Raw genomic sequence first — 16,793 nt, forward strand, 5'->3', positions numbered from 1 at the left:
GAGCCCAGCCCGCTTATCCAATTTGTTTCTCTTTTTCCCATTTCTTAACTTCACCTTCCCCATCCCACGCGACTCTTCTCCAAACCCCGACTTGGCCTATCTTTGGGACAGTTTCACTCCTCATAAAAACTCTCTGTCTTCCATTGATCTCATCTTTTTCTTCCCTCACTGGGACGTCCATCCCGCCCAGTGTCTAAACCCCGCCACATCTCCCGCGCCGTCCTATCCCCCCCTCCTCCGTTAACCTTCCCCCCTCCTTCAGCCCCCCTTACCTCCGATTCTCGAGATTCTGAAGGCCCTGAATTCTATCAACCGCCCAAGATGGATCGGAACCTGGCGCGCGCGGTGACCGAAAAGAAGCCGGTCCCCGAGATCGATTTCACATTGCATACCATGGAGGATGGCACGCAGGTCTCCACGATGGAGCGGGTGGTCAAAGGTAAAGGCTTCATATCTCTCGGTTGATTCCGCCGCATCGCAACTCGATCGCTAACGCGGAGTTTGAGAAATTAGAGGTCCAAGCGCCGGCCCTGAGCACTCCCCCGGATGACATGTTTTGGTCCACCGAAGACCCGTCCAAGCCCAATCTCCAGTACCTGAAGCAGCATTTCTATCGCGAAGGCCGTTTGACCGAGGATCAGGCACTATGGATTATCCACGCCGGTACCGAGGTTCTACGGGCGGAGCCCAATCTTTTGGAGATGGATGCCCCGATTACTGTTTGTGGTGATGTGCACGGCCAATACTACGATCTGATGAAGCTGTTTGAGGTTGGCGGCGACCCCTCGGAGACGCGCTATCTATTCTTGGGTGATTACGTTGATCGCGGTTACTTCAGCATTGAGGTATGTTTCTTCACTAAGTCGGGGCGTTCTGGAGATCGCGTGGTGTCCAAGGCTAACCGTTGATGGTTGATTGCAGTGTGTTCTGTATCTTTGGGCTTTGAAGATCTGGTATCCCGACTCGCTTTGGCTGCTGCGGGGTAACCATGAATGTCGCCACTTGACGGACTACTTCACGTTCAAGCTGGAGTGTAAACACAAGTATAGCGAGCGGATCTACGAGGCGTGCATCGAATCCTTCTGTTCTCTGCCGCTGGCGGCGGTCATGAACAAGCAATTCCTCTGTATCCACGGTGGTCTCAGCCCGGAGCTGCACACTCTCGAGGACATTAAGGCCGTATGTGATCGATGGTGGCTCAGTTGATATAGTCGTGATTGGTGTCAGCTAACATGCAATGAATAGATCGATCGTTTCCGCGAACCCCCAACCCACGGTTTGATGTGTGATATTCTCTGGGCCGATCCTCTGGAAGAATTCGGCCAGGAAAAGACCGGCGATTTCTTCATTCACAACAGTGTTCGTGGCTGCTCTTATTTCTTCTCCTATCCCGCCGCATGCGCCTTCCTCGAGAAAAACAATCTGCTTTCGATCATTCGAGCCCATGAGGCTCAGGATGCCGGTTACCGTATGTACAGAAAGACACGGACAACCGGCTTCCCGAGTGTTATGACTATTTTCAGTGCTCCCAACTACCTCGATGTGTACAACAACAAGGCGGCTGTCCTGAAATACGAGAACAATGTTATGAACATCCGGCAATTCAACTGCACCCCGCACCCCTACTGGCTGCCGAACTTTATGGATGTCTTCACCTGGTCTCTGCCCTTCGTCGGTGAGAAGATTACCGATATGCTGATCGCCATTCTCAACACTTGCTCCAAGGAAGAGCTGGAGGAGGAGGACACCCCTGTGACCCTTTCCCCGAGTGGCCCTGCCTCTCCTCCCATGCCCATTGACACCGAGTCCACCGAGTTCAAGCGCCGGGCCATCAAGAACAAGATTCTTGCTATTGGCCGTCTGTCGCGTGTCTTCCAGGTTCTTCGTGAGCAGTCCGAGAGTGTCAGTGAATTGAAAACGGCAGCCGGTGGCCGTCTTCCGGCCGGTACCCTCATGCTGGGTGCCGAGGGTATCAAGCAGGCCATTCACAACTTTGAGGATGCCCGCAAGGTCGATTTGCAGAACGAGCGTCTGCCTCCTAGCCACGAGGAGGTTTACCAGAAGAGCGAGGCGGAGCACAAGGCAGCCATGCAGCGCGCTCAGCAGGAGGCTGACAATGATGCCGGGCTAGCGACCATTGCCAGGCGGATTTCCATGTAAGGAATCCCAGATCGTTACTGACTGCCACTGACGCAAAGACTAATCAATTTATCTCTTAGGTCCGCCGGCGCCGGTCGTAGTCGCCGCCAGCGCGATTCACGCGATTCCAACAAGGAGGCCTAGGAAACTGGCCGTGGGTTTAGTTTGAACTGATATAACGACACGATCTATGCATTTCCCTTCCCTCTTACCCCTCTCCAGCGCATGCCCTTTCTCCCTTCCTTCTGCCACGACATGATCGAGACGATACCCTGATCTATCTGCTTGATCCTACCACTTCGCCAGGCTATTCCGACATGTGTATGTGTGCCATAATACACGGTGCCTTCAGCATAGCTCCCGAACAATCTGTGCGATTAACCTGTCTTGGATTTTTTCAATGGACCGAGTAGATTTCCTTTCTGTAGCCAGGCTCAATGCAGGTCTCGGATCCAAGGCGCGAAAAAACAATATCATGTAATGATGGCCTAATTTTACCACACTTTGTTCCCTTCGTACATATCCGGTCCAAATATTCTATGTTGTACATACAGATGTAACTCATTGTAGATCCGCAATTAAACAGGGCTGTGGTGGCCGGTGGAGCACTGCCAAGCCCGAATACCTGCCTTCACTTCCCGACCTCATCCTCCCCATCCGCCCGCCAGGCCAGGCCAATCTCGCTGCGGACGCGCCCACAACCCTCAAATAGCGTCGCAATGCCCGCCAAACTGCGCAATGTGCTCCAACAGAGCCTATCGCGCTCTCTAGACAACACGAGTGTCTTCTACTGCCCGTCCTGTTCAACCTGGCGCCGAACGCTCTCGACACGTACAACCGGCAGCCCCAAAATCGAGACTGCGCGCCGAAATGCTCACCGTTTAGAGACAGTGCCGACGACTCGCACTCGACCTTTCACAACTTCCCCTGCGATCTCGGCGGGTAAAACGGTTCCGCCGCGGTTCAAGGAGCTGTATGATGCTTTGAGTGGAGTTAAGGATGCGGCTATTGAGCAGGTTAGCGTTAGTCGGTTGTCGCTTGCGCTGCGTGGATTGGAGTCGGAGGAGCCTTTGATTCGGGTTGCTGGTGAGTTGTTATGCTTTTGAGGAGTTCTGAGTCGGATTGGCTTTTTCATTGAGCTGAGTGGCTGATCCTTGCTTGTGTGTTTTAGTACTCGGATTGGATAATGCAGATGCTGCTCGCAAATTGGTTCGGTTGCTTTTTGCTGACCCCCTTGGGCCGCGTGAGAGTTGGGAGGATATACTGGAAGGCTACGACTCTGACCCTTCGAGGGGCCTGCTTATTCGGTATGTAGCAGCTTGTTGATCAGAATTATGCGGTCTACTAACCACCCGCCTGGATTTCTAGGTACGGCGAAGTCTCCGAGTCTATCCCAAATGATCTCCTCCCTACCATCACCATCCGCTCGCCTATCTTGAAAAAGGGCAATCTCGAAATCCTCGTCAGTTCTATCGGCTCCGAGCCAGACACATCCGGTGCGACATTATCTGCCGAGTCCTTCCTCGTGCCGAATGTTACTATTCAAACATCACACTCTGGGCGGCAAAATTTTGTGCGATATCCCGTGCACCGCAGTATTATCTGTGGCTCGGGAGTGGATGGCCTGCTTGCTTTCAGTACTTTGATGGGTCGGTCGAACCTCCAAAATGAGGTGGCATCAGTACGCGGCGCCATTGAGCTTTCCGTGGCAGATCAGAAACGTGACAGTGATCGCCTGTCATTTGTTGATATTGAGCGCGCAACTACGGCCTTGGATAAGATTCGCGAGTCCGTTCAAAACGCCTCTGAATATGAGCGTGGATGGAATGGTAGCGGTGTTCAGCCTGTTATTGATTGGCTGTCAACGACTTCTCAAGCAGTGAATGAAGAGGCTTTGAATCCTGCTCTAGCTCCACTCATCGAGTCGTTGCTTGATGCAGCAGAGAAGGGCGTCGTGATTCGAGATGCCGAGGCGATTCAGAACCAGACAGGGAGTGTGACCCCTCCAGAGGTCCGCTCTCAACTTGAGAATGGAATCAGTACATGGGCCGAGCAAGCACACTCTGAGCTACGCAGCTCTCTAGAAGCGGGCTTTGCTAGTCCACGCTGGCGAGGCCTAGCATGGTGGAAGCTCTTCTGGCGCGTTGACGACGTGAGCATGATCACATCCGAGATTCTGAGTCAACGATTCCTCCGCCGCGCAGAGCGCGAAGTCATCTGGACGTCCGGGAAATACCAGCAGGCTGGCCTGCTGGAGGATGCTACCCCTTCTACCGCTCCCGAATCCACGTTCGACACGGCCCCTGCCAAGTCGACTCCGCCTCCCTGGCCTACCCAGATCCCCGACATGCGCAACAAGCTACTCGCCACGACCGTTCCCTCCCTTCAGGCTCTCGCGCAGAGCCTCGTCCTCTTCAGCGTTTCCACCACCACGCTGACCTCCGCTCTCTCCGCTCTCACATACGTCTCCGTACCCTCGGCTTCGGTCTATGAATCATGTACCCTGGCTGCAGTTGGTCTCATCTACTCGCTGCGCCGCCAGCAGAAGAAGTGGGATGTTGCAAGAGACTTCTGGGAGGAAGAAGTTCGCGATGAGGGCCGCACAGCACTGCTGGAGACTGAGGCGCTCCTGCGTAAGATTGTGCGCGATGGTGGAAAGGAGCTGGAAGACTTGTCTGATCACCGGACGCGTGAGATGATCACCCGTGCCCGAAAAGCTCTTGAGAGTGCCCGGGCTTGAATATGTCGCGGGATATGTGCAATGATCCCAGGCTATGTATATTTATCTGTGATTTTAGGTTAGACGTCGCCCTAGATGTACAATCTACTACTCTGCTATGTGCCATGCCGTGACTTGGGTTCTAGCTTGCGCAATGATTTTTATCCTTGTCTACTCGTAATGGACGCTTAGAGGGATTGTACTAACGGAGAACAAGGTCTGGACGGTCGATTCTATTTTCCACTATCAACAAATTTCGTACTTGCGGTGATCATACTTTCTCTTCCCCTTCATCCACATCTCTTGTCTGACTTTTCCTTATATCCAACTGCGAGTAATGAATAACGCCAGCACTAGCAATCATAAACCCAACAAACTGCACCAAATTAATCGTCTCCCCCCAAAAATGCGTCGACACAACCATAGTAAGTACAGCCTTCGGAATCCCACAAACCGTCAACGTAAGGGAAGACGTGTGCCTAATAAGAAAAATAGCAGAGGCATTCAACATAAACGCAACACTGCAATTCCAAAACAAGATCCACCCTCCCCATACTTCAATACTCTCGAAGATAGTCCTCGGACCTTCAACAGCCGCTGCAGCCATAAGACAGAAAATCATGCACACAGGTGCGAAGTGGTAAAGTGCTGTCAGGGGATCCATCTTTATCCCCGATGGACTAAGGAGAACCTCGGAGAGAGCGAGTCGGATTGCTTCGCAGACGATGCCGGCACATTGGATTATTATTCCGAGGATGTTGAATTGCATTTCTCCGTATGAGGAGACGAAGACGCCGGCACATATGACGCAGATCGTGGCGAAGATGGAGAGATTGATTCGGTAGAGTCTGAAGGCGCCGCCTACGAGGAGCATGATGACGGGACCAATTGACTGTTCTCCCGTTGAAGTTAGCTATCTGACTCTTCCACGGAATTGAGAAGCGTTCGCAACACGGACCTTGAACATTTGAATAAACGAAACGCTTAAGAAAGTATAAGCTGCATTATTGAGAACGAGATTTAAACTGAAGCTCAGCCCGATAGGTAATATTGAATAAACGAAGAGGCGACCATCTATAGCGGCTGATTTGTTGAGGTCGATTAATTTCGTCGTGTATGCGAGGATTTGGGTGACGACTGTTGAGAAGAAAAGATGCCAGAAGGTGAGAACTGTGGGGAAGGCTCCTTGGATCAAAAGAGCTTTATTGAATATGATCACAGCTGAACTGAGAGAGATCCATAATCTAGGAAACTTTGAGTTAGAGAGGACAAGTTCATTTGTTGTGGGAGATACGTACATGCAGTAGAAGGCAGTGGTAGCGCCTTCTTTCATAGATGTCATTGTGTTTCAAGATTGACGATTATTCATATGTAAGTCCGATATGAAACCAACGATTATAAAATATCCATGAGGAATAAGAACGGATCTAACCGGGTATTTGAGCGCTGGGGTGTGATTAATAAAAAGAAAAACAAATGTCTCACTCGAGGAGGTTCTGACGGCCCCCAGGCTAAGCCTCAACTCTTCAGAACGGTATGTCATAACATCCATGGACGTGTCAAGAAGCATGTAAGCGCCAAGAAACGTTCAAACTCCAGAGTCTATGGATGTACTGCCTTTCACCGATTAATACACCGAGATTGACGTGCAACGCTCCGCTCATCGTATACACGTGGAAACTTGGCAAACCCTTTTTTGGTTCATAGTTGTTCCCCACACTTGCTATTTAGAGCGTAACCTAATTTTGTTCAAGACATTCAAGATGTTCTGAGACATTTGTGTGCTTTACTCGCGCTAGTAACTAAATGACTCGATAAATACCGGTATTTCATTTGAATGGATGTTATCATCTATAAGATCAAAATTTCGATATGACTGTGGATAGTGCGATGGGGATGCCCCATTGGCAGGGGGAAGAAGAGCGAGATGTGAAGGTGAAGCTAGTGGAGAAGTTGACGGAAACTCTTCTAGCTAGATCACAATACGGTCTGCAAATGATATACATGGTATTTCCAGCCAAGACGGAGTAAGTATACCAGCAGCTACTGTACGTTAGGCTACCAACGAGTCTTATGTCGGCCACGAAAGTGTCCGGTACACCGATCGATCACTTGCTTTGGCCCCATTTGGCCCTCTTGTTTAGCCCCAATAAGTCCCAATTCGATCTGTTACCACCCCCTCGGAAATAATCTGCGCGTAATTCCGGAAGAGAAACCTGTAATATTAATATTTCCGTTGTAATACGCTGATCGCAGCGTATGTACAATCAAAGACTGAGTTCCTTGCCGTTCAATAGCACTCAAAGATTTGAGAGGATATTGGGCCCGAAATTGACGAGGAGAAATGTGAAACATGTGGGGTGACGATCGTGGTCAAGATACATGCCGTTCTTGCTTGCATTTACTTGATAACTGATGAGTCCCCAGCTACCCTCTTCACCCACTTTAGCCAAGTGCCCAGATCAAAGGTGCCGTCACTCAAGTCTCTGATATTGCCGACAAATTTGAAAACCAAAGTCATCAACAGGCTCATTCTTGTCGGTATATTTAACGAGACACGGATCGGCCCCATAGTTGTTCGTTTCATATCTGGCCAGCCTTGCCCCATGCTCTTCTGTCTCGTCATGATAGACAGCCCCATGAACAACCTTTCCTGGGGCGTCTAGGAGAGCTGGATACTGGCCCCATAGCTTGCATTCGTAGCCTGTAATGGTGGCAGGTCGATGCTTTGACTCGGTGTTCAAGCCAAGGACATCGCGGAGCATGGCGGGATCAGATAGAGTGCCGTAGAAGAAGTAAGGACCGGTGGGCGCAGCAAATGGATCTCCATAAGGCGGTGCCCTTTCAGGCTGGAAGAAATACCCAGGGGGAGCAGACCTCAGCTTCACGACAACCGGGGACTTTCGAGGTTGGATCTGCGGGCGAGGGAGGTGGAGGAAGAGGGGGAGGAGCAGAGCCAGCGGCTCCTTCGTCTCCTTGATTGACAGGCATTTCTTCAGCTAACAGCGAACAAGATGTCTACACGGCGAAAGTGACAACAGATTGAAGAATGAAACTTCGATAGAAGTTAGGCTCTTCGAACAAGAGGGTTTAGTGTTATTTGATTCTCAATAATGAGCCTCGCGGTTCGGGATAACAAGAATCGAGGGATTATGATTGGGGAAGACAATACTGGCCCTCTGTTTTGGTGCTTATCTTTGACATTATTTTCACCCTCGTGCAACTACCAGCAATGGAAGACCATGCGGCTTCGTTTTGCTTTTAAAAATGTCCATTGGGCTTTGTTATAGCTCAACTCAAGGAAAAAAGGCATCTACTTCCAAGTGTTGCCAGCGTTGCTTGGGAGGAGCCGACCTGCAACTGCGAACTCTTCACCAGTCTTCTGTGATCCCTACAGAGTATACAAAAATCCTGGCACATCGGCAATGATCCTATTGCCTGCCTTAACCTGCCTGTTAACTAGCCAGAAATACAGTGTCAAGCTCACTGTAACGACCATGAGCAGCACGTTAGACCTATGCTACATTAGCATCAAGTTCAATGGACAAGGACAACAACGAAACCTGTACTTACACGATAGCGGCATATATTCCGGGTAAATACTTGGGGGCATCCTGCGAGCGAAACACCAAGGATCCAATGATGCCTCCCAGTCCACCCATTGCCACTAGCACTGCACTGCAGAATGTTCGCACCCAATGGCCGCGAATGTTGTTGGCTTGCCAAGACATGACAGCCGGAATATTCGCATTACAGCCAGACGTAACGAGGAATACTCCAAAGAGCCGCACTCCGGATATGTGCGTCCATGACAAAAGGCAGAGTCCCAAAATAGTTTGCATAGCGTTGTAAAGCAGAGCAGGACTTCGTGCTTGCAACTTGTCACATACCCAGCCTTCGATGCACATGAGAATGCCGGCAAATACATATGGCGGAGTGGTTAGAAGCTGTGAGACACCAACGCTGTAACCAAGCTCGCGGTTTAGGATTTCGGGTAAAAAATAGGCCACGGCGTAGGCAGTGGTTGTTGAAAACCTTCCAGTCCAGCTCATTAGCCAAAATATCCCCCCTCTAGACAATGAGGAACGGGAGGAGCTCACGTATAAAGAAGGCCGTATGACCAGACAGTCAAATCCAGGGCTGGCTTGATAAAGTTGGACCATTGAAATTTCTGATCTACCTCTGTATCCTGTCGATCCTTTTCGACCCGGTCAAGGACAATAGATATCTGGCGCTCTGTCAGGAAACCTGAACCATCCTTCAGGTCTTGCGGATAGCCAATTAAGAAGAAGATCGAAAGAGCACCGATAACAACTGTGAGAATGCCTTCCATTATGAAGATCCACCTCCACGCAGCGAGGCCTCCCAGGCCTGCCATCTGCATGAACGCAAATGCGAGGATGCCGCCGAGGGCTGATCCAACGAGGCCGATAAAGTAAAAAGCGGAATATCGCTTGTGGATTTCATCTGTAAAGTGTAAGAGGAGTTCTTTCCACAAGATACTGAAAACTTACACCGGGTGTACCACAACGACATGAGGTAGATTAAACCTGGGAAGAGGGCTGCCTCGAGTATTCCCAGCAGGATACGCAACGCCACGAGCACTGTCCAGTGATGGGCAAACCCGAACCCCTTTCTGAGAGTAAGAAGACATCGGCAAAGTTTCAGTGTAGAGACATACCAGGACTACAAGGCCCCAAGCAAGTGTTACAGCCGGTAACGTTCGTCGGGGACCGAGGATACGTACTCCAGCTGCTGCCGGAATCTCTGCTAGGACATATGGTGCAAAGAATATGAGAACAATAAGAGACTATCCAAGAGCTGTTAGATAATATCAAGCCTTTCGGCATGAGCCGGTAGTCAACTTACATATCGCGTTCCAATCCCCAAGTGTAACTCCTTCGACATTCTGTGGTATGTTAGTCATGCCTCATGTAATAGTCAACTCTTCATCCACACACCCAGCAATGTTTGCATTGGACAGGTTTGCCCTGTCCAGGAGACAAATTGCAACCAATAATCCGCTCATGGGGATCAGTCGTCTATCAACCTTGCGGATGATCTTGCGAATCTCATTCTCGCTGAACTGTTCTTCATCTGGCCGCTCTTGCTCGATGGCCTCAGCCTTCTCTGCAAAGCTAACATCATCCCTGTGAGAATTAACGTGTTTGACAGAAGAAGACATGATGCAAAAAGCTGCTAAACTTGACACGATGAGGATCAGGTTTGGGAAACTCTGAGGTGGCCAGCGATCTGATTATATGCCCCGCGCCTGGGTAACCTTCAAGGGATGGCGAATGCGGAGGTTGTACGCCACATCCCCATGATCAATCTCCACCGAGTCTTGGTCATTCGTTTAACGAAAACCCGGGCAGAAATAGCTCTATCTCCCCCGCACTACCGTTAAAGAGGCGGGAGTCACTGACTTACCAAAGGGAAGGTAGACTGCCGAGCACTACCGAGCACTACCGAATGCCGGCCGCACCAAATTCTACCAGCAGAACTGTGATTATCTGACATGTTGTTCCGAGAGGTTTCCATGGATACAAAGCCACTAAGATGTCAAAATTCACATCAAACTATCCTGTACTCGGTCAAAGCTACTCTTCTTGTGGTGAAATTGCATTCTTAAAACTAGTGCCGCATCATGACAACATGCTGGGCCAACCCGTAAATGTAGATATATCGGCAAACTCTTCCAATATCCAGCCCAGATCCTCATTTATATCAGGTGGAGGACTTGCGACCGACCGCATATCACCCAATTGGTCAAGCAGCTCCAATCTGGGAGACAGCGACAGCGGAAATGGAAATAGGTCGCGAAAAGCCAGCACACTGTGCAATTCCCCATTAAGGTTATGCTTCCTCCATTCTCGAGATGTGGATGCCGGGTGTACCGGATGATCCTGAGCGCGTAGTCTATTGATGGTGTTTAACATTGTTTCGGCACCGGGTATCTTGATCATGAATTGCCCGAGAGCGGAAACCAGTTTGTCTAGAGCATCCGAGCACGCTCGACGATCAGCTTCTGACAGCCCCTCGGCAGCATTGTACAGAAGCTGTGGCATGGCGGCCAACATGAACAGCCACATGTGCACGGTGAGCAGATAGTTGACATCATCACGGATGTCTAGCTCGTGATACAGCCTGACCATGCAAGATGATGCGACGAGGGATATTATATTCGGAACTGAGTTAATGTCCGAGTCATTGAAAGAATATAAGAAGGTGATGATGGTGGCAAAGTAGAGTATATATAGTTCGTGGATGCCATGGTGGTAAGGTCGTTGCTTGTCACCGTCGAACAAGCGGGCCTCCAGTGGCAGAGTGTCAACCCAATTCCTGAGTGAATAATAAATGTCTTTCTGCTGTGGCCAGAAGGTCAGAAAACTTTCAAGTCTAGGTTTTTGGGCAAGAATACGTACTTGATTGTCAGCCAGATCAGACGGGCGACTTCGTAGGTCTAAGATCCGACCAAGAATGAGTGCGAGTTTTGTACGTTCTATAAAGAGTAATGCCTGGATATTCGCGATTTCGAAATCCTCAAGAGTCACAGGTTGCACATCAAACTCATTTTCTTTAAGAGCAGTTGGACGGCCAAGACTGGCCGAGGCGAGCTTGTCTAGGGTCTATTTGGTAACATGTAAGCATTTGACCTCGCATCTTCATTGGGGCAACTCACAAAGAAGCACCATGCAATGCGTCGTGCGGTGCCGGGCTTCAGAATTTTTGCACACACAGCCTCTTTATGTAGACCTATTTGCTGCAGTGTGCGTATAGCAATGCCAAGCCAATACCATGAACAATCTGAATGGCAGACTACCGGTCCGACCACGTTGCGGGTGGATAATAGTGCCAGCACTTTCAGGTTTGTAATCGGATCTTGTGCAAAGCTATTGTGCATAAGTGTCTTGGTCTTGAAGTAATACATGTCGTTGTCTTCAAGTATATTTGGTCCCTTTGGGTATCGCATCATGGCCCCTATCATGCAAATAGCTTGCTGGATGGCTATGTGCGGTGTCTCGACATCCACATCCGCGCGATCGAAGACAGGTATCCGATAGAAGACGTGATCAAAGTAGAGATCAGCTGAAGCATTGAATAGGATCCTTGGTGGCGCTTCGGCAGCACCGGTCATTCTGATGATCTCCTGCGCCATATTGGTTGAAAAGGCAGAGGTTCTGGCGAGGCCAGAGGGCAGCGACGGCGGGCCACTTATGACGCTGACGATGCCCCCTATATACTGTCTATGCAGTTGGCTGTGGCTCACAGCAGATACGACATGATTATCAATCTGTTGATTCTCTGCATTTTCACCTGGTGTCGGCGGCAGGCAAGGGTTCTGTGGCGGAGATTCATTGGACTCTGGAGGTGTTGCGGCCTGCCCCTTAGTGTACTTTTCGCCAACGTTGACCCTCCTACTAGTACGAAGTCTGCAAAATATTGTCAGATATATCAGCGGAGGTTCAGTGAGGCCGCTTACTCGCAGGTAAGCCCATATTTTTGACAGTTTGAGCACGTCCCCTTCACCCGGCTCTGCAGGTCACACTTGACCTTGCGAGCATGACAGTGGCGACAGACTACCTTTGCACGGCCTCGAACACCACTCCTGAACCTATGATTGATTTCCATGGTGTACAGTAATATCACCCTCTATCGTTGTCATAAATTGGATTGTAACCAACAAAGATTGAGCTTTGGCGTGTCTCAAACTTAACAGTGAGAGGGGGAGTAGTGGAGACTGTAGTGGAGATCTTACCGAGGCAGCGTGAGGCTGGTACGTATTGATTGGTCCACACTGACACCATTGTCTCAACAACGGTCTCTGCATTTTTCGTAGAAGTCACTCGATATGGCAGTCAATGCTTAAATATTTGAATGGATTCCATGGGACGTTGCTCTTTGGTTACAATCGAGGGGACTACTGATGCATCAGTTGGAGGCCTATTTGGCGCTTGCAGTTGAAGACTTAAAGGTTATTGTAGGGCTAAGTACTTTTATCTGGTGGTGAAGGCTGGCATGATTTGGAACTCTAGGTAATCATTGGAATACTCTGTTGCGCTAGGCTGACTTTGATATCATAGGCGTGTGCTCATGCGACGTTCTGGTGTAATGGCGTCAATAACTGTGACCTCGGGATACTGATAAGTTCCATCCACCATTTCAACAGCCGGCGCAAACACACGAAGGTTAAAGCTGATGAGACCACCTCCAGCAGGTGCGGGAAGCCAGTTGTTTATATACTTGGCAGGCGGCACGACATCATCAGGCTGCACCAAGATCTCAAATTTGCCGTCTGCGCGATCCCTAAGCGATGTTCCATCGGGATAATCAAGGTTACTACGATCGCCCAGGGAGTATCTGTCGAGCTGATTTGCAACGAGCAATTGAGCGCTGTTGTAGATTGTCAGGCTCCAAAACCCAGAGTGATTCGTTCTGGGTTTTCCCGAGAAGCTGAACAAGATGGCTTGTTTCGGACCGATATGGCAGGCCGAGCCGATACCGTCCGGGCTTTGTGACTTTGGATACCATGATGGATAAATAGACTGATCTGCTGTTGGCTGGAGGTAGCCTCGCATAGCCACAAGATGTCTTGCTGAATAGAAGGAGTGAAAGTCTCCGCTGATCAGGGAAGAGCTGAAAGTCCAGCCGTTACCCAAGGGCTTCATCATCCCAGCACTGAGTACTGTTGCCTGGACTGATTTGTTTGCAGCCGCAACGGCGTCCTCGAGTGAGGTGCCGGGTGGCTGGTTGAACTTTCCGTTCTTGATGCCAGCCTTTTCGAGAGTTGTGGCAATCCATGATCGATCCTGGACGACTTCGGACGGGTTGATTTGCGCCAATGCTGCCGTCAGCCGGAGGACCTGTTCGGCTTCGGAGACGGGGCCGTCTGTGGACTGAGCGACCTCCACGAAAATGTTCCTGTCAAAGACTGGAGCGAGAGCACCAGAACTGCGCTTCGCGGTGATAACTTTCATGGCATCCTGGAACCCATTCACCATTTTCTTGTCCTCGTCATCGAAGACAACGAGTCTAGCGAGGAAAATGCCATACGGGGTTGGGGAGTTGATGGTACCCAGATACTCGCTATTGGCACCGTCTTTACGAACCCCATATTGCAGATTTTCAGGGTCATAGCTTAGCAGATACTTTCCAGGCTTGTCAAAGGTCTGACTGCCGACATTGGCAAAGTTATTCGCGTACCTAAATGCTATGTAAGCGGCATTCGTGTGTATTTAGACAGTGACACTTACATGTCATAGTAGGAGAAAGCCCAGTAGCGATCGACAATCTCAGGAACATGGAAGCAGAGATCTGACTGCGACAAGTCATAAAAGATGAAAGAGTACAAGGTGTCGTTGTTGGGGCGGACTACTTTGGTGAAGTCGGCCTTGATTAGATCACGCTGGTGGTAAAAGGCGTTGTTTGGCGTGTCAATGTGCGCCTTGGTGAAACGGCCATAGGCGTAGAGTGGAAATCCATACTTTATTTGTGCAATTAGAGAACTGATAGTTCAGCGGCGATTGAAGGGAGATTTACCTGGTAGGCAAAAGCGAGGGCATCCTGACGCTCAGCGTTGACAGAGGGGAAGTTGTTGGACGTGCTGGTATCCATTTCTGTGATTCAAAGTAATGAATGATTTATGATGATATTGTTTATTCTCGAAAAATTAATTGACTTTGGGAGCTAAGGGAAATGGTCTATTATATTTGACTTGTACGATACTGATATTGGAATTCCCAAAGAAGCAATGCCGAGTGCCGAATGCCGACGGAAGCTATTCTCCCTGGGTCTGATGGCGTAAACGGAACATAACCCACCGAGGCTCCATGAGCATGTAACAATGTTGCCATCTCCTCTCATGATTACGGATAAACCACTTTCAATTGCGGGGTCACGACAACTGTAGACTTCGGTTCGTTGAACGTGGCTGCAGGTCGATGCACTACCGAAAGATATGACCTCGGCCCCTAGGGTTCATTTAACGCGGTGCAAACTATGCTCCGTCTATCACCATTTGGTCGATGGAAATAAAGATATTCAACATCTTCTTCATTTTTTTCTTTCTGGCGAGGATAAAGCTTGCACTACGCTATGTATTGACTAGGGCACGCTGGAAGCTTTGGGAATCAATTCACAATCTCCCGATTTCACACCTTGAAAAACTTCAATATCATTGCTTTTTTTCTCGAAGGCTTCTCTCTGTCTGTGTTTGATGAGCGATTCCGCATAAGTAGCAATATACCATAAAACAGTAAAAAACATATGGTTTTTATTTGCCGACAGCTAGCGAAGATTCACCCATAATACCAAAATATTTGCCTATATCGATTGTCTTGCGGTTGGCTCTTCTAAAAACTTCTTAAGTAGTTCCCTGGGTGTTCCTCCTATCTTACCTACACCATGATTAAGTAAGGTGAATTCTTGCGCCTGGAATACAACGTCATGTTTGGCTTAGACGACCGTGTTAAGAAGCACCACTAGATTTTGATTACTGGGACACTGTACTAAGCATCCCCCCACGTCCCCTGGGCAATTTTTGGGAGGAATTGCAGATTCTATGACGGGTTGTATTGTATTGGTGTACCAGATATAGATTGAACTCACCGAGGCTGATTATTGAGACATACATCTGAGATATAAATAAATTCATCATCGTCGGTCCGCTAAAATTAACACATGTGACATGATTTGCTAGAGGCTCTCCAGAAGACGAATTCTACCCAGCACCTCTATCAGATGATCTCGCATTGAGGAGAAGCTCAATGAAGTGCTCATCGATGCTTTACGTACACGTAGAACTTGGCGAAATCCTTCTTGCTCCACAAATTTCCCCCACGTTGGCTATTTAGAACGTAACCTTAAATTTGTTCAAGACATTCTGAAACCTTGGGATATTTTACTGGCGCTAGTATCAAATGGGCCTAGGGAAATACCGATAACTCGTCTGAATACTACAGTACCACCGCTAAGGACAGTGAGATGATAGATTGCGCGCGTGTGAAATGGATTTCTTTCTACGTAGAAAATGTAGAAAGGGGGCAGGGTGATAGCGAGAAATCAATTCCCGATTAAGCCCCATGTTCTTGGCTTTAAAACAATAAATACTATGTAAAATTGATCTAGTCATATAACACATCCTGAACGATCCATGATGATCCGGACTTAGATATGACTGATAAGTCCGAGGGAAATGCAACATAATGGGACGTGAGAAGGCGGCGAGGAGAGAATTAATGAGATACAAACTCTTCTGGCTTAAGCATAGGATAGTGTGGGAATGAGATATGATGGAGGAACCCTGAGTATGAAGAAGTTGTTATAGTATCAGCCAACTATATGACTGGCTCTGTATTGTTTTACCCGTAATATCAGGGTCAACTTTGCCAAAAGAAGTACTCAAACCAGCCAGCTTCCCTCAATACAGTACCGTCTAATCTGACACTACTGACAGGCGTACAGATCGGTTACAACTTACGGTAGTGTTCAGTAGATCTCTTCATTTGGCCCCATCTGGCCTTAATCAGACCCAGTGAGCCACCGAAGTAACTACGTAGCCTAGATTTCCCAGCATTGGCTTAGCCTCAAGGATGAAGGGTTAGATTTGCAATTCATTCATACTAATTAAACTCGGGTTTAGGTCATGGAATGCCAAGTAGATGTATCCCGTTTTCTAACCATTCATAAGGTGGTCATTTTTAAATACCAACATTTCGTTATTTCATTTCGAGAGTGCTGTTTCTGACGGGCTACCTGACGGACCCTGACGCTTTCCCTTTCTGAAGCGGAACAAATATCATCAAGCCACCAGCCACCAGGTGAAGTGATCTAGCCAACGGCACCGAGGATGCTCCGGGCCTCCGACTGGTCTTGGCGACGCCAAGGGAAGACACGTAACTATCTACAACTCCGCCGCGAACTCGCGATCAAAAAG

At 49.0% G+C, this 16,793-nt stretch overlaps 7 protein-coding genes across 7 annotated transcripts; 2 read left to right on the forward strand and 5 right to left on the reverse strand.

The window, feature by feature from the left end:
- Positions 1–18: 18 nt before the first annotated feature.
- N7473_004036 (serine/threonine-protein phosphatase 2B catalytic subunit) lies at positions 19–2,641 on the forward strand. The gene is made up of 5 exons (XM_057149976.1): positions 19–439; positions 514–845; positions 922–1,179; positions 1,246–2,156; positions 2,220–2,641. The coding sequence occupies exons 1-5, from the start codon at positions 322–324 to the stop codon at positions 2,281–2,283; spliced, it is 1,683 nt and encodes a 560-aa protein (XP_057013630.1). The 5' UTR covers positions 19–321; the 3' UTR covers positions 2,284–2,641.
- Positions 2,642–2,858: 217 nt separating this feature from the next.
- On the forward strand, positions 2,859–4,879 carry N7473_004037 (uncharacterized protein; the record flags this gene model as incomplete). Its single annotated transcript, XM_057149977.1, has 3 exons — positions 2,859–3,225; positions 3,311–3,446; positions 3,508–4,879. The coding sequence occupies 3 exons, from the start codon at positions 2,859–2,861 to the stop codon at positions 4,877–4,879; spliced, it is 1,875 nt and encodes a 624-aa protein (XP_057013631.1).
- A 256-nt stretch (positions 4,880–5,135) lies between these two features.
- N7473_004038 (uncharacterized protein) lies at positions 5,136–6,200 on the reverse strand (the record flags this gene model as incomplete). The annotated part of the gene is made up of 2 exons (XM_057149978.1): positions 5,136–5,750; positions 5,817–6,200. Coding segments are annotated over 2 exons (999 nt in total), but the record flags the coding sequence as incomplete, so codon positions are not given.
- A 1,132-nt stretch (positions 6,201–7,332) lies between these two features.
- On the reverse strand, positions 7,333–7,849 carry N7473_004039 (gamma-glutamylcyclotransferase family protein; the record flags this gene model as incomplete). Its single annotated transcript, XM_057149979.1, is given in 2 exon segments — positions 7,333–7,707; positions 7,721–7,849. 2 exon segments carry the CDS (start codon positions 7,847–7,849, stop codon positions 7,333–7,335), a joined length of 504 nt encoding a protein of 167 aa, XP_057013633.1.
- Positions 7,850–8,249: 400 nt separating this feature from the next.
- N7473_004040 (uncharacterized protein) lies at positions 8,250–10,043 on the reverse strand (the record flags this gene model as incomplete). Its single annotated transcript, XM_057149980.1, has 7 exons — positions 8,250–8,373; positions 8,432–8,893; positions 8,959–9,325; positions 9,373–9,544; positions 9,606–9,668; positions 9,728–9,767; positions 9,820–10,043. 7 exons carry the CDS (start codon positions 10,041–10,043, stop codon positions 8,250–8,252), a joined length of 1,452 nt encoding a protein of 483 aa, XP_057013634.1.
- Positions 10,044–10,503: 460 nt separating this feature from the next.
- On the reverse strand, positions 10,504–12,490 carry N7473_004041 (Zn(II)2Cys6 transcription factor; the record flags this gene model as incomplete). Its single annotated transcript, XM_057149981.1, has 4 exons — positions 10,504–11,226; positions 11,284–11,487; positions 11,541–12,291; positions 12,342–12,490. 4 exons carry the CDS (start codon positions 12,488–12,490, stop codon positions 10,504–10,506), a joined length of 1,827 nt encoding a protein of 608 aa, XP_057013635.1.
- A 446-nt stretch (positions 12,491–12,936) lies between these two features.
- On the reverse strand, positions 12,937–14,473 carry N7473_004042 (uncharacterized protein; the record flags this gene model as incomplete). The annotated part of the gene is made up of 3 exons (XM_057149982.1): positions 12,937–14,062; positions 14,113–14,342; positions 14,399–14,473. The coding sequence occupies 3 exons, from the start codon at positions 14,471–14,473 to the stop codon at positions 12,937–12,939; spliced, it is 1,431 nt and encodes a 476-aa protein (XP_057013636.1).
- Between the last annotated feature and the right edge of the window lie 2,320 nt (positions 14,474–16,793).

The sequence above is a fragment of the Penicillium subrubescens genome (genome assembly GCF_028828155.1).
Source record: "Penicillium subrubescens strain IBT 31985 chromosome Unknown utg000002l_segment0_segment0, whole genome shotgun sequence".
Classification (NCBI taxonomy): domain Eukaryota; kingdom Fungi; phylum Ascomycota; class Eurotiomycetes; order Eurotiales; family Aspergillaceae; genus Penicillium; species Penicillium subrubescens.

Bases quoted from the DNA above. Each gene is read 5' to 3' on its own strand.
- N7473_004036 (XM_057149976.1), top strand. From the start codon at position 322: ATGGATCGGAACCTGGCGCGCGCGGTGACCGAAAAGAAGCCGGTCCCC. The intron at 846-921 runs GTATGTTTCTTC...GGTTGATTGCAG, and splicing joins GCGGTTACTTCAGCATTGAG to TGTGTTCTGTATCTTTGGGC. The intron at 2,157-2,219 runs GTAAGGAATCCC...TTTATCTCTTAG, and splicing joins ATTGCCAGGCGGATTTCCAT to GTCCGCCGGCGCCGGTCGTA.